The sequence below is a fragment of the Salvelinus fontinalis genome, chromosome 24 (assembly GCF_029448725.1).
Source record: "Salvelinus fontinalis isolate EN_2023a chromosome 24, ASM2944872v1, whole genome shotgun sequence".
Lineage (NCBI taxonomy): Eukaryota > Metazoa > Chordata > Actinopteri > Salmoniformes > Salmonidae > Salvelinus > Salvelinus fontinalis.
The window spans coordinates 15464085-15478014 of NC_074688.1; the positions used below are offsets into that span (position 1 = coordinate 15464085).

The 13930-nt window shown below is 41.8% G+C and overlaps 1 protein-coding gene across 3 annotated transcripts in view; it reads left to right on the forward strand.

Moving 5' to 3' along the window:
• The window catches only part of LOC129821995 (limbic system-associated membrane protein-like), a 726689-nt gene extending 712789 nt beyond the window's left edge, over nucleotides 1-13900 (forward strand). For all 3 annotated transcript variants that reach the window (XM_055879809.1, XM_055879808.1, XM_055879806.1), the window contains 4 exons: nucleotides 1690-1821; nucleotides 1980-2100; nucleotides 10539-10687; nucleotides 11050-13900. In XM_055879809.1, coding sequence (XP_055735784.1) covers nucleotides 1690-1821; nucleotides 1980-2100; nucleotides 10539-10687; nucleotides 11050-11147 — 500 coding nt within the window. In that variant the 3' untranslated portion in view covers nucleotides 11148-13900. The remainder of the gene's footprint in view (nucleotides 1-1689; nucleotides 1822-1979; nucleotides 2101-10538; nucleotides 10688-11049) is intronic.
• Nucleotides 13901-13930: the final 30 nt, after the last annotated feature.

A 13930-nucleotide genomic window follows, 5' to 3' on the forward strand; every position in this document is an offset into this window, starting at 1 on the left:
TGCAGTGGTCATGCTAGGAGGACCCTTTGATCTGATTCATCTTTTCATAAGCATTGAACTACACCAGACAATAATACCAACCAGAGAAACAGAGGCGTAGCCATAGAGAGACTAGTAAATTATTAGTATTCTAGTTCTATGGGTGTAGCAGAGAACGAGCTTGATACATTGGGCATGCAGCTGGGAGTGCTGCTGCGTTGCAGAGACTTGACGTTGAGGTTGTTAGGTATGTTTACTGAGACCACATTTCAGATTTAGCCACAAACAAATCGATGAGAATAACTTGAGAGTCTCTAATTGGAAAAATGTGATATGTCAAATGTTGTATTTTTGTTTTGTTATTTAAGACAAGGTAGGTGTGTGTTGTTAGAGTCTAAAATAAACAAAGTTAAAACTCACAGACGATTAGTAAAGCTCAAACCAGGTTTATTCACCAAGTGGGTCACACAGCTGCATAAGACAAAGACATATTTACACAAGCGCTGGTATTTAAACCTTTGTCCTATGCTGAGTCTGTTCCTTACACACCTGGACAGCCAATACATCTCTGTTGCTAGACAGGACTTTAGTGAAGCATGTTCTTCTAACTTCATCTGACCTAACCTCAGCCCTCCCCAACTCACTCCTCCCCAACTCACGGCTGTCCTGTTGACTTGTACCAGACTGTGGCCCTTCTCCTCTCCATAGGATACCTGATGTCTAACAATAACATGTTCTGGCAGAATGTAAACGTTCTGCATTCCCCCCTCTCCCTCAGTGACATGGGCAAGAATATTTCATAATTTTAAGTTTAGAAGTCAGAACCCATCAGTGTTCACAAAGCAAAGAAATTGTTTTGGAACAGCCTTCCATATTCAAGTTCCAGGGTTGTTACTTAATTTCACAGGGTAGAAGACCTTGCTCCCTGAGTGTCAGCTCAGTTGAGGCGTGCCCATTGTTTTATTTAGTCGGGTTCGGTGGCATTTGGAGGTTTAGCTGTTTTTGTGTGGGGGTTTTTTTCAGACACTGTCTCTGTCTTCTACACATTTGAGGGGGTTGGGAAAAACATGTTGGTTATAAGGTTAAACAGGTCTCAGGAGTCTTCATGCATTCACTGCAGGCTGTTGTTCCTATCAATCAATATCCATTTAGCAATGCCAAGAGAAATGTTGATACAGTACATTTGCGAACAGCTTTAGTCAATGTTACCCCATGGTACCTTCGTCAATGCTATCCCATGGTACCTTCGTCAATGCTATCCCATGGTACCTTCGTCAATGCTATCCCATGGCACCTTCGTCAATGCTATCCCATGGTACCTTCGTCAATGCTATCCCATGGCACTGTATGTAGCAATTGTACCGGTATCTAATCTACCCAAGACAGCACTGCGGAGTCAGCGTCTTATCCATATGCTTGGCATTCTCCTCATCCTGATCACACCTCGATCTGACTGGGAAATATGTCCATATTCTGAGTCGATAGGCTAAATGAGAGAAACTCGGGAGACATACGTGACTAATTAAGGGAGCTGCTGTTTCAGGTTCGTCTAGTTGACTCTCCATTTGATACAAACATTTGGTCCGACATTACTCAGGCTGATTGGAAGCATCAGAGCTGCATTGAACAGTGTTCTGCTTTTCCTGGAAGCTATTCTGTTCTCCGTTTGTCCTCCATTCACCCTCTCTGGCTCTCTGTGTCTCCCCACAGCCGATTCTCTAGATGGGGAGGAGTACCTGGATATATCAGGGATCATGAGGAACCAGGCGGGCCGCTACGAATGCAAAGCCAGCAATGACGTGGCCACACCGGACGTCAAATACGTCAATGTTGTCGTCAACTGTAGGTTCATTTTGGGGGGGGGGTGACTCCTATTTCTCCTGGCCTTACGTTTTTTACTACATTGAGATTCATGATATGTCTTTCATTAATTGATGATTGGTTTTATGCAGAGAGGAAAAAAATATAACCAAGATGAACTATTGTCATTGGATCCTCAGATCCTCCCGCCATCAAGACGGCCAAGAGCTCTGAAACCCAGGTGGGCCGAATGGGGGTTCTTCAGTGTGACGCGGCCGCAGTGCCCAAACCAGCGTTTGAGTGGTACAGAGATGACAAGAGGTAAGCATTATGATGTTGTTTGAGTCCCAGATTGCCCATTTAGTACATATTCTTTCGTCATAATGGGGGAAGAACCTGCTCTATCATCAAAGGAGGCTGGTGGGAGGAGCCGTATCACAACGGGTTCATTGTAATGGCTGGAATGTAAGAAATGGAATGGTATCAAACATATGGAAACCACGTTTGACTCCGTTCCATTGATTCCATTCCAGCCATTACAATGAACCCGTCCTTCTATAGCTCCTCCCACCAGACTCCTCTGCCTATCATATGAAAATGTAAAAGTTGTCTAGGGAACCATTTTCACACCTGTGACAGAGAGGACACTTTTATAGAGGAGAACTGTAGGTGGACATTTGTATGTGATCATATTCCAACTAAGCAATGACAACCATGTTCCTTTCTCCTTGCACTGGTCATGTAATAACCTCTGAGATTGCTTCAATGTAACATATTCAGTGGCTAAGCAAAGCAGAAAAGTGAGAGTGTTTATGGTAATATTCATGAAAATAGAATAACACACACTAAACAGTCTTTGTAAGCTCTAAGTCAAGTCGATGATTGTGATAAAAAAAATTGTAAACTGAAGAGCAAAAGTAGTCTAGATACTAGAATTGATGATTGTTCAGATAGTTCAATTGTTCAGTACCATTATCTTATAACAACGGGTCAGAGGGGATTTGGTCAAGTGTGAAACGCTCTATCTGGAAATTGATCCTTGATTACAATACGGTTTTGGAAACCTTTAACACTCAACTATTGGGGCGGCAGGTAGCCAAGTGGTTAGAGCAGTGGACTAGTAACCGAGAGGTTGCAAGATTGAATCCCCGAATCTGTCGTTCTGCCCCTGAACAAGGCAGTTGTTCAGGGGCAGATGTAATAAATGTAACAAATGTAATAATCACTGTTCCTAGGCTGTCATTGAAAATAAGAATTTGTTCCTAACTGACTAGCTTAGTTAAATAAAGGTAAAAGAAAACTTAATTATCATCCCAATTTTTTTTTACAAATGCAAAACATACATTTACTGCACTGGTTTATCGAACACCCCCGAAGATGTGGGGGGGGGGGGGGCACGAATTCTGGAGAGCCTTACGCCTGTTATCAATGTCAATTTAAAAAAGAAATGTAATAATCGTTTTGGCCGTATCCCTCCAAATTGTCATTCATTCATAAACCTTTTTAATTTTCATATGTACTAGGAGACTAAGTGTTTTGTTTCTTGGGCTTCAGGAATGTGACTGAAAAAGTGCCCAGGTCTTGAAAACTAACAAATTAAACTGATTGAAAGTATTAGGTAGTATATCGTCAAGGCTACGACAGCGCCAGTGCAATGTGTGGAGCTTACTCAGGTGTTCAAAAGCGCATATCAGACCCGAGAGCCTTAGGTAGTTCTTTATGATTTTTGGTTTAGAAAACCATCTCTCCGCAGAAGCGACAGTTACAGGGATGGTTAAAAATAGCTTGATTGCCGTAGCAACATCAGGGAAACTGGGCAGAAGCCGGGAGTGGTGCTTCAAATGCATCAGTTCAGCAACATCTTTAATTTAGCCTCTCATTCGCCTTAATTCCCGGCCTCAACACCTTACAGAAAGAGACAGGAAGCTCTGGGGGAAGGTTGTCTGGATGCTGGACAGCTAAAACATTGGTAGATGCAAACAGGTTATCATATTTAGCAGACAACAGTTCTTGAATTTTTGGTTCATACTGGTGAACTGTTGTTTGAGTTGTGTGGTTGCAATATCAACAGTCCCTTATCTCTGGTATATGTACATTGGCATTCATCATTCAAGACTAAATTGTGTGCAGTGCGATGGACACCTGCTCTTTCATTGACATAGACTGACCAGGTGCAAGCTATGATACCTTATTGATATCACTTGTTAAATCTACTTCAATCAGTGTAGATGAAGGGGAGACAGGTTCAAGAATGATTTTTAAGCCTTGAGACAATTGATACATGGATTGTGCATGTGGGTGAATGTTCAAGACAAAAGATTTAAGTGCCTTTGAAAGGGGTGATGTAGTAGGTGCCAGGCTCATTGGTTCATGTCCAAAACTTGCAATGCTGCTGGGCTTTTCATGCTCAACAGTTTCCCATGTGTATCAAGAATGGATCACCACCCAAAGGACATCCAGCCAACTTGACACAACTGTGGGAAGCATTGGAGTCTCGACCCCGCCCTGTGCAACTGGGTCCTGGACTTTCTGACGGGCCGCCCCCAGGTGGTGAAGGTAGGAAACAACATCTCCACCCCGCTGATCCTCAACACTGGGGCCCCACAAGGGTGCGTTCTCAGCCCCCTCCTGTACTCGTGCATGACTGCGTGGCCATGCACGATTCTAACTCAATCATGAAGATTGCAGACGACACTACAGTGGTAGGCCTGTTTTACCAACAACGACGAGACAGTCTACAGGGAGAAGGTGAGGGCCCTCGGAGTGTGGTGTCAGGAAAATAACCTCTCACTCAACGTCAACAAAACAAAGGAGATGATCGTGGACTTCAGGAAACAGCAGAGGGACCCCCCCCCATCCACATCGACAGGACAGTAGTGGAGAATGTGGAACGTTTTAAGTTCCTCAGCGTACACATCACGGACAAACTGAAATGGTCCACCCACAAAGACAGCGTGGGGAAGAAGGCGCAACAGCGCCTTTTCAACCTCGGGAGGCTGAAGAAATTTGGCTCGTCATCTAAAACACTCACAAACTTTTCCAGATGCACAATCGAGAGCATCCTGTCGGGCTGTATCACCGCCTGGTACGGTAACTGCACCGCCCTCAACCGTAAGGCTCTCCAGAGGGTAGTGCGGTCTGCACAACACATCACCGGGGGCAAACTACCTGCCCTCCAGGACACCTACAGCACCCGATGTCACAGGAAGGTCAAAAAGATCATCAAGGACAACAACCACCCGAGCCACTGCCTGTTCACCCCACTATCATCCAGAAGGCGAGGTCAGTACAGGTGCATCAAAGCTGGGACCGAGAGACTGAAAAACAGCTTCTATCAGACTGTTAAACAGCCATTACTAACGTAGAGAGGCTGCTGCCAACATACAGACTGAAATCTCTGACCACTTAAATAAACAGACTTAATAAAGGTATCACTAGTCACTTTAAACTACGCCACTTTAATAATGTTTACATATCCTACATTACTCATCTCATGTATATACTGTATTCTACACCATCTACTGCATCTTGCCAATGCCGCACGCTATCGCTCATCCATATATTTATATGTACATATTCTTATTAATCCCTTTACATTTGTGTGTGTTTGTGTGTATAAGTTAGTTGTTGTGAATTTGTTAGATTACTTGTTAGATTTTACTGCATAGTCTGAACTAGAAGCACAAGCATTTCGCTACACTCACATTAACATCTGCTAACCATGTGTATGTGACCAATAAAATGTGATTTGATTTGAGTCTACATGGGCCAGCATCCCTGTGGAAAGCATTTGACATATTGTAGAGTCAATGCCCCAACAAACTGAGGCTGTACTGAGGGAGTAAAGTGGTGTAACTCAATATTAGGAAGGTGTTCTTAATGTTTTGTGCACTTAGTCTTTCCTGAGACATTGTGCATTATACACTATCTGGGGTGGCAATACACAGTATAGAACACAGTCGGCCATAACCTGGACCTACAGGCCATGCTGAAAACACGCGAGTCTCTCAAGTTGGATTTAATTTGATTTAGGCCTAATTTAATTTACCTTGAATATTGCAGCCCATTTGTGTAGGCTATTTGCCAGACAAAACCCGCTGAGTTCAACAATAAATAGTGGCTGAAATGATCCTCAAACCGACAATGTTTTCCCCCATTGTTAGGCTATTTGATGTGAAATTTTGATTAAGAGTTTATAAATAGCACCTAGATCGCACCTAACTCGCAGCTATAGATAGTAGACTGCATAATGAAACAGTTGTTTTGAGGGGGACTTAATGCATTACTGGTTTTACGCACGACAACTTTTTATACAAGCTGGAAGAGAGCACGATGACGGCTTAGTTCAGGCAGGTTCAGGTAGCCTGTCCAGGACAGCTGTATATTATTTTCTTTTTTTATCAGTTGGTGTTTTGTTGTATCAAAAGGTATTTTACAATCTGCTTTGTTGGAATTTCCAACTTTAATTACTGAACAAGTAATTACATTATTACCACTAGCCAGCAGTCTAAAAATGGCAGCATTGCGACACCGTGTATAGCTTCGTGAAATGTTAGGCTTAACCTGAGAAAATGACGACCAAATAGGGCTACCAATAAACATTTATCTATTAGCTAAAGCAAAGCCATGCCATGGTACCATAGAAAGCCTGCCATCGATTCGATAGGCATGCAGCCGCATAGACATGTTGCAATTTCAGCACCATGGACAGCGAACGGTTGTCTACTCTGTGAGTGGCTGTCTGGCTGACATTCGATTATTACAACGCCAACAACCTACACATCTCAAGGAACCATGGAACCTTGTGGGTTACAATCTTACTGTAGTTGTTTTGTTCCCCTGAACTCCTGGCTTGGTTATTTCTTGAGATAAATCCACATCTCATGCCATCTGTTTTTGCGGATCCAGCGATATGCCACAATCCAAAATGAATGGAAAAGATAAGCACCATATAATTTCCAGATTTGCTGGGCTTATCTTTTCATTTAGGGTTGAGTAATATAGCTGGATCTACACAGCCAATGGCATGGGATGTGGACTCGTGTTGACATTAGACTACCTTTGAGGTCAGAAAAAATCTGCCACACTTTGAATTGAAACTCTGATATCCCTTTAAGTTCCCTTCCTTACATCTGCATGATGTACAGTGTTATTACTTTATCTCCTTCAACAACTTGCTTAATGTAATACAATACCATCATATCAAATCATGCTCGGCCAGCTGATTTTATGTCTTGTCTTTAACCATGAACTTAATGTACCTTGTCAAGCATATTTGCTTCCACATTGCAAGAGGCTTGTTCCCCAACTTGTTTCCTGTAATTTCCTTTAACCTTACCAGCACTGACCTTGTCATGACTGCCCACGACTGCTGTTACATTTGAACTACTTTACCACTGAAATCTCCACACCATCTCCCAGTGGCATCTGATGTATAGGAATCCTCTAGTGCTTATTGATAGTGTAGCAATTAGCATTTCCCAAGACTGACCCGCTCCTCCTAATCTTCTACTGGGGATTCTGAGGCTCGTTACTGTTGCTGCGGCTTGGTCCTTTGATCTGGAACCTGCCGGTCCTCTATTAGTCTCTAGTTTCTGATTACATCCCGCGTCTTGGCAGCTGCCCTGAACTATGCTGCGTGAAAGTCTTAGGGGAAGAGGGGGGTAGTACAGTATAGCCTGGTTAACACTGACTGAACACTGCACTCACTCATTGTGAACTGAAACGATGGCGGGCGTAGAGTTCAGTCGGGTTTAACCAGGCTAGTTACAGTAGGTTGGTTCTTGTTCAGGCTCCTGTGCTGTTCAGAGCCTGATATTCCAACAGTGTTGAATATGGGACATTTTTGTTTCTCCCCATCGACATGAGTTGCTGTCACCACCACTTGAGAACATTTTTTATTCTCCCTGCCACCTACAAAGCTCGACATGTCTTGTTGATTTCCTTTATCAACAGCCTGTAGACATCCTACTTCTGTCACTCACCGTTTCCTGTAATAGCCTCCTTTAGATGCACCCACATGCAAACTGGAGAGTCGAGGAGTGAGATGTGTCTGCCTGATTGTTTGACACATTCCCGTTCAAACCAGTCACCGTCTCTGTACCCTTTGCCCCATTTCAATACTGGAATCAAAGCTATCCTTCTGTTAAAGAATGGCTGTGACTTCTTAAAGTTAATATGTCATTTAAAAGACATGTGCTGCCATCTGCCAGTGGAAGATGATGGTGCAATGAACTTGGTATTATTTGGATCCATTCACTGGATGCTTCAGACTTCCCACAATTGCTTATGACCAGACCAGGAAATGTTGTATTCCCTACTGCTCAACCTTGTACATGTAACTCTGTCTTCCTCCATTTAGTATGATATGTTACGAATTCCAATTTGTTGTGGCTAACGTTGGCTAGGTGGCTAACGTTAGCTAAGCTAGTTGTTAGCCTTAGGGTTTAAAGTTAGGAGTTAGGTCAGGGTTAGTTAACATGCTATGCATTTGCAAAGTAGCTAAAAAAAGTAGTAAGTAATTACAAAGTTGCTAAGATGCTGAAGTTGTCCGTGATGAGCTTCGAACGCGCAAACTTTGGATTGCTAGACGTTTGCATTATATGCCCACCCATCCACCGTAAACAACCACCTACCCTCCCTCCTTTTGTTTTAGCTTCAACTAACTTTCTGTCTTAGGGAACCATACCCTGCTGTGCTGCTAGAACCACACCCAATCATCTAACAGCATGCATGTGTTCTAAAATCCCATAGTGCCTTTAGTGTCTAGACTCTAGAGAGTCACCTGGCCCAGGTTTGATCCATGACATGAGCCACATGTCTTCATTGGCCTTATCATCACTGGTGGTGTCAACGATCCCACTAAAGTTCTGTAGTCCCTCCATACTCCACCCAATGTGTCCTACTAAAGTTCTGTAGTCCCTCTATACTCCACCCAATGTGTCCTACTAAAGTTCTGTAGTCCCTCTATACTCCACCCAATGTGTCCTTCTAAAGTTCTGTAGTCCCTCCATACTCCACGCAATGTGTCCTACTAAAGTTCTGTAGTCCCTCTATACTCCACCCAATGTGTCCTACTAAAGTTCTGTAGTCCCTCTATACTCCACCCAATGTGTCCTTCTAAAGTTCTGTAGTCCCTCTATACTCCACCCAAAGTGTCCTTCTAAAGTTCTGTAGTCCCTCCATACTCCACCCAATGTGTCCTTCTAAAGTTCTGTAGTCCCTCTATACTCCACCCAATGTGTCCTACTAAAGTTCTGTAGTCCCTCCATACTCCACCCAATGTGTCCTACTAAAGTTCTGTAGTCCCTCTATACTCCACCCAATGTGTCCCACTAAAGTTCTGTAGTCCCTCCATACTCCACCCAATGTGTCCCACTAAAGTTCTGTAGTCCCTCTATACTCCACCCAATGTGTCCTACTAAAGTTCTGTAGTCCCTCTATACTCCACCCAATGTGTCCTACTAAAGTTCTGTAGTCCCTCTATACTCCACCCAATGTGTCCTTCTAAAGTTCTGTAGTCCCTCCATACTCCACCCAATGTGTCCTTCTAAAGTTCTGTAGTCCCTCTATACTCCACCCAATGTGTCCTTCTAAAGTTCTGTAGTCCCTCCATACTCCACCCAATGTGTCCTTCTAAAGTTCTGTAGTCCCTCTATACTCCACCCAATGTGTCCTACTAAAGTTCTGTAGTCCCTCTATACTCCACCCAATGTGTCCTTCTAAAGTTCTGTAGTCCCTCCATACTCCACCCAATGTGTCCTACTAAAGTTCTGTAGTCCCTCCATACTCCACCCAATGTGTCCCACTAAAGTTCTGTAGTCCCTCTATACTCCACCCAATGTGTCCCACTAGGAGGATCTCAGCACTTTTTCAACTTTCTGCTTCCCCGCCACCAGATTATGCTGTCTCATGATGTGCACTCGCTTTCCTTTTTATGCAAATGTGTTATACTACCGTGTCAGCACAAAACCAAACCCACTGCCCCCTTAAGTCAGTCTCAGCTATCCTAGCACATTAGATGTTGGATTAGTTTGAAGCCCTTCATACGTTACCTTAAGTGTGTCTCTACAATGTATTATACACGGCGTATTTCCAAACATTAGGAACATCTTCCTAATATTGAGTTTGCTCTCTGAACAGCCTCAATTTGTCGGGGCATGAACACTACAAGGTGTTAAAAGTGTTCCACAGGGATGCTGGCCCATGTTGACTCCAATGTTTCCCACAATTGTGTCAAGTTGGCTGGAAGTCCTTTCGGTGGTGGACCATTCTTGATATACACGGGAAACTTGAGCGTGAAAAACCCAGCAGCGTTGCAGTTCTGGACACAAACCGGTGTGCCTGGCACCTACTACCATATCCAGTTCAAAGGCACTTAAATCTTTTGTCTTGCCCATTCTTAAACCTGTCTTCTCCCCTTCATCTACACTGATTGAAGTGGATTTAACAAGTGACATCAATAAGGGAGCATAGCTTTCACCTGGATTCACCTGGTCAATCTACATCATGTTGTGTGTACTCAGTGTCAATAGACTCTATGATAAGGCAAACCAATGTTATCATAATTCATTATTTGTATGTAAATGTAGGAGAGGAACTGTGTGAATATTGAATTTCACATTCACTTTTCTTTTGAAACGAGCTGACTAGTACTGTACAGTATGTATTCTAAAGACAAAAGTAGCAGACTAATCAGATGTCCTGAGTCTTATGCATATTGTGTTATAATGCCTAACGTGATGTGCCGTCTTGTCCAGGCTATCCAACGCCCAGGGAATCAGCATCCAGATCGTAGGGACCACGACTGTCTTGATGATCTCCAACGTTACAGAAGAGGACTATGGAAACTACACTTGTGTTGCAACCAACAAACTCGGGATCCAAAATGCTAGTCTCTTCCTCTATAGTAAGTGACTTTGGAACAATATGCAGTCCCCCAAAATCTCTTAATTAAATGTCTCTGAAATTAGACACATTAGACAATGTTACAAATTCTAGACCCATTCCATTAAGATGTGGGACTAGAAAAGGCTGTTATACATGGTCTGACCACCAGATGTCACTCACTGCACACAAATGAATTATTGTAGAGTCATAGCAGCAGTACCGCTACTCAGACAGGGACTCAGACAGGCATAGCAATGTATACATTTACACATTACTACATCACATAGAAGTGACATATATTGAATGAAACATCAAGAAAACGAATATGTTAGTCTTGAACTTCTCTTCCTCTGAATCTTTCTCTCCTCCCTCTCCCTCCAGGACCTGGGACGGGTCGAGACATCAGCGGCTCCGCCTGCCTATCCCAGTCACTGTGGCTCCTCCTGGCCTCCATCACCTGCCTTCTCTTCAAGTGTTAATAACACCACCAACCTACCATTGTTATTACCTACCCGGTTATTACATTGAGACTGTTTGCATAACGTAACAAAAATCCTGATGTGCTTCGACGCACCAAACTAGATAATAAGAAGATAGAATGGGCTTATTAATAAGTTTTAGTAACAAAAAAATATGAAATGGAGAAAATGGAACAAACAGTGTTTTTAAAAAAAGAAACAGTTATTACCATTTGAAGATGCTGAAGTCTTGCTTTTCCGCTGTCATTACTCTTGTTTCAGTTGGGGGGGATTGGGTGTGGTTCATTGTATTTTGTCCCCATGAATACGTAAGTCTAAACTCCCAAATGGCAGGGATTTCAGGGCAAGTACAACAATCATGGATATCTATGAGAAGCACTGAGGCGTTCAAGCTACTGTTACTTTCCTAATGGAATTGTACTGTATTGTAAGACTAAAAGGTCATTGTAACCAGTGCATCATCAAACAATAATACGCCAATATATGTCCAAAAATGGACATTTAAAAAATACAAAACAATAGATTTGAAAGTGTTTATAATGCGCATTATGTCAAAGCCAACATACTCCAGTCAACATTACAGAAAAACAGTAGAACATGCAATGTTATATTTGGTAGACTTAATTTCAATAGTAAAGGGATCATAACCCATAACTGGCTGATTTTTGGACGCATCAAAGGAGATGCACAATAACTGGGGACTAGCATGGTTTGCATCAGTGCAAATGTGTAATAATCTTTATGTCGAAAAGGAAGACCTACTTTCATGACCTTCATCAAACAAAACATGCGTAATATTGATGCGTTACTGTATATAATTTTTTTTTTAAGTGTCTCTATATGATAAAAATAACTTGTTTCACCACTGTAACAAGAAAAAAAGTAATTATTGTTACAGTATATGTTGCTTGTATGATTACAAACCAATTAAATGCTGTTCAGTTTCTCTATGGCAAACTGTATTTAGCTTCAGAAATGGCCTGCCATATTAGATTTTATGTTGTCGACTTTCTCCAATAAATTTTGAGCTACCACAGTTATACTGCTGGAATTTGGATAGAAATGTATGACATGAATGATGTGCTTTTCTTTTCTGTATGTGTGTTTTCATAATGACATATGGAAATTCATAATTTATGGATTTATTTTCAATAATTTCCGTTAATGGTGTATATACTTGAATCCAATGCCCTTATATATAAAGATATTTCTAAATAAGTCAGTCATTTGTTGATAATTAACTTGAAGTATTCCATGGCAGCAGCGCTTTGCACCATACAAGTAAAACCACTAGAGAACAATGTTTTTAAAAGGGTTTAATAAGGTCAAGTTTGTGCATTTATTGTACCTTTCCAATTACAACATTGTTTTAGTTTTTCTTTGAGTTGGGTACATAGATGTATTTGGTTTCTAAAATGAAAGCTCATGGAGAGTGACCATGAGCTGAATGCCAAAATGAATTGATGAACAACTGAGGCCAACAAAACAGACCGGTCTCATGATAACATTGTCTACCGCTATCTGTCAAGTCAGTGTGTTCACAAAACCAACCTGTAATGTAAGTAATGCTCTCTGAAATCTCATCATCATTAAAAAACCTCCACTGTATTCATACTGCTTTGGAACCATGACTGGAAGGTAGTTGTCCATCTAAGCAGTCTGAGTTCTTTGTTAGAAAACAGACGTGCTGTATGTTAGCCTTAGTGCTATACTGAGAATCTATCTGTGTGTCATCTCTGTATTTTCAATTACCCATAAAACAATGAACGCTAGGCCTACTGTACATCCTGCCTCTGGACGATAGTTTATTAACACTCCAATGAAGAGGTATGTATTATAATTTAATAAGAAGTGTTTTTACATGTCTGAATGGGAAGGCATGTGGACTATAGTACAGTACTGTATATGTCTACCTGTCAAAGCTAAAGCACTGGGGGAAAGCAGTGGGCGGTCTTGCAGTGATTGACAGGCTCCTCAGCCAGTGAGTCATCAGATGTTTAGCTGAAGTCTTTCCCAAGAGGAGGGGTCTCACCTGACTGCGCTGTACCCTGCCTATGAATACAGCCCCTGATCCCTTATGACTGATACCTGGGGAACTGAAGGGGACTGACATGTCTACCTAGATTCTTTCTAATAATAAACGTTGCATCCCATCGCTGTATAAAATTGGCTTGTGTGTCTGCACACACTGTTGAGTTACTTTGGCTTGTTTTAAGCCATTGAAAGAGATACATGCGGCATGAATTACCAGTCATTTACATTGGCCACATGTTTATCCATCCCACCAAGCTATGGTTACATGTGTAACCCACCATCTTATGGTTTATCTCACCTGTATATACATTTATTTTTGAATATATTTAAGTTGGCTATCCCTAAGTTCACTTTGTTGATAATACTCCACTGTAGGACACAGAGGAATGTCACATTTGTACTTCCCTTTGTCACAAGAATGGAATTCCTAGACAATTATACAATCATTACACAGCAATGTCTCTGTTTTTTCTATTTGCTTTGATTAATGGTAACGTTATTGCGATTGATTTCTAAAAATGGTATGTAAAGGTATACAAGAAAATGTTTTGACGCAAAATAAAGTTGTTTGAACTCAGTGTTCTGTATTTGAATGTGGATTGAGATGTCAATGAAGTAATCTTTTTGGAGAACGCTTGAAACACAGTATCTTCCTGGTACAATTGTGTTTATCACCATGTAACATGCAAATAAAATAATATATGTATTGTTTATTCTCATTGGGAGATTTGTGTCCTATACTATATGGA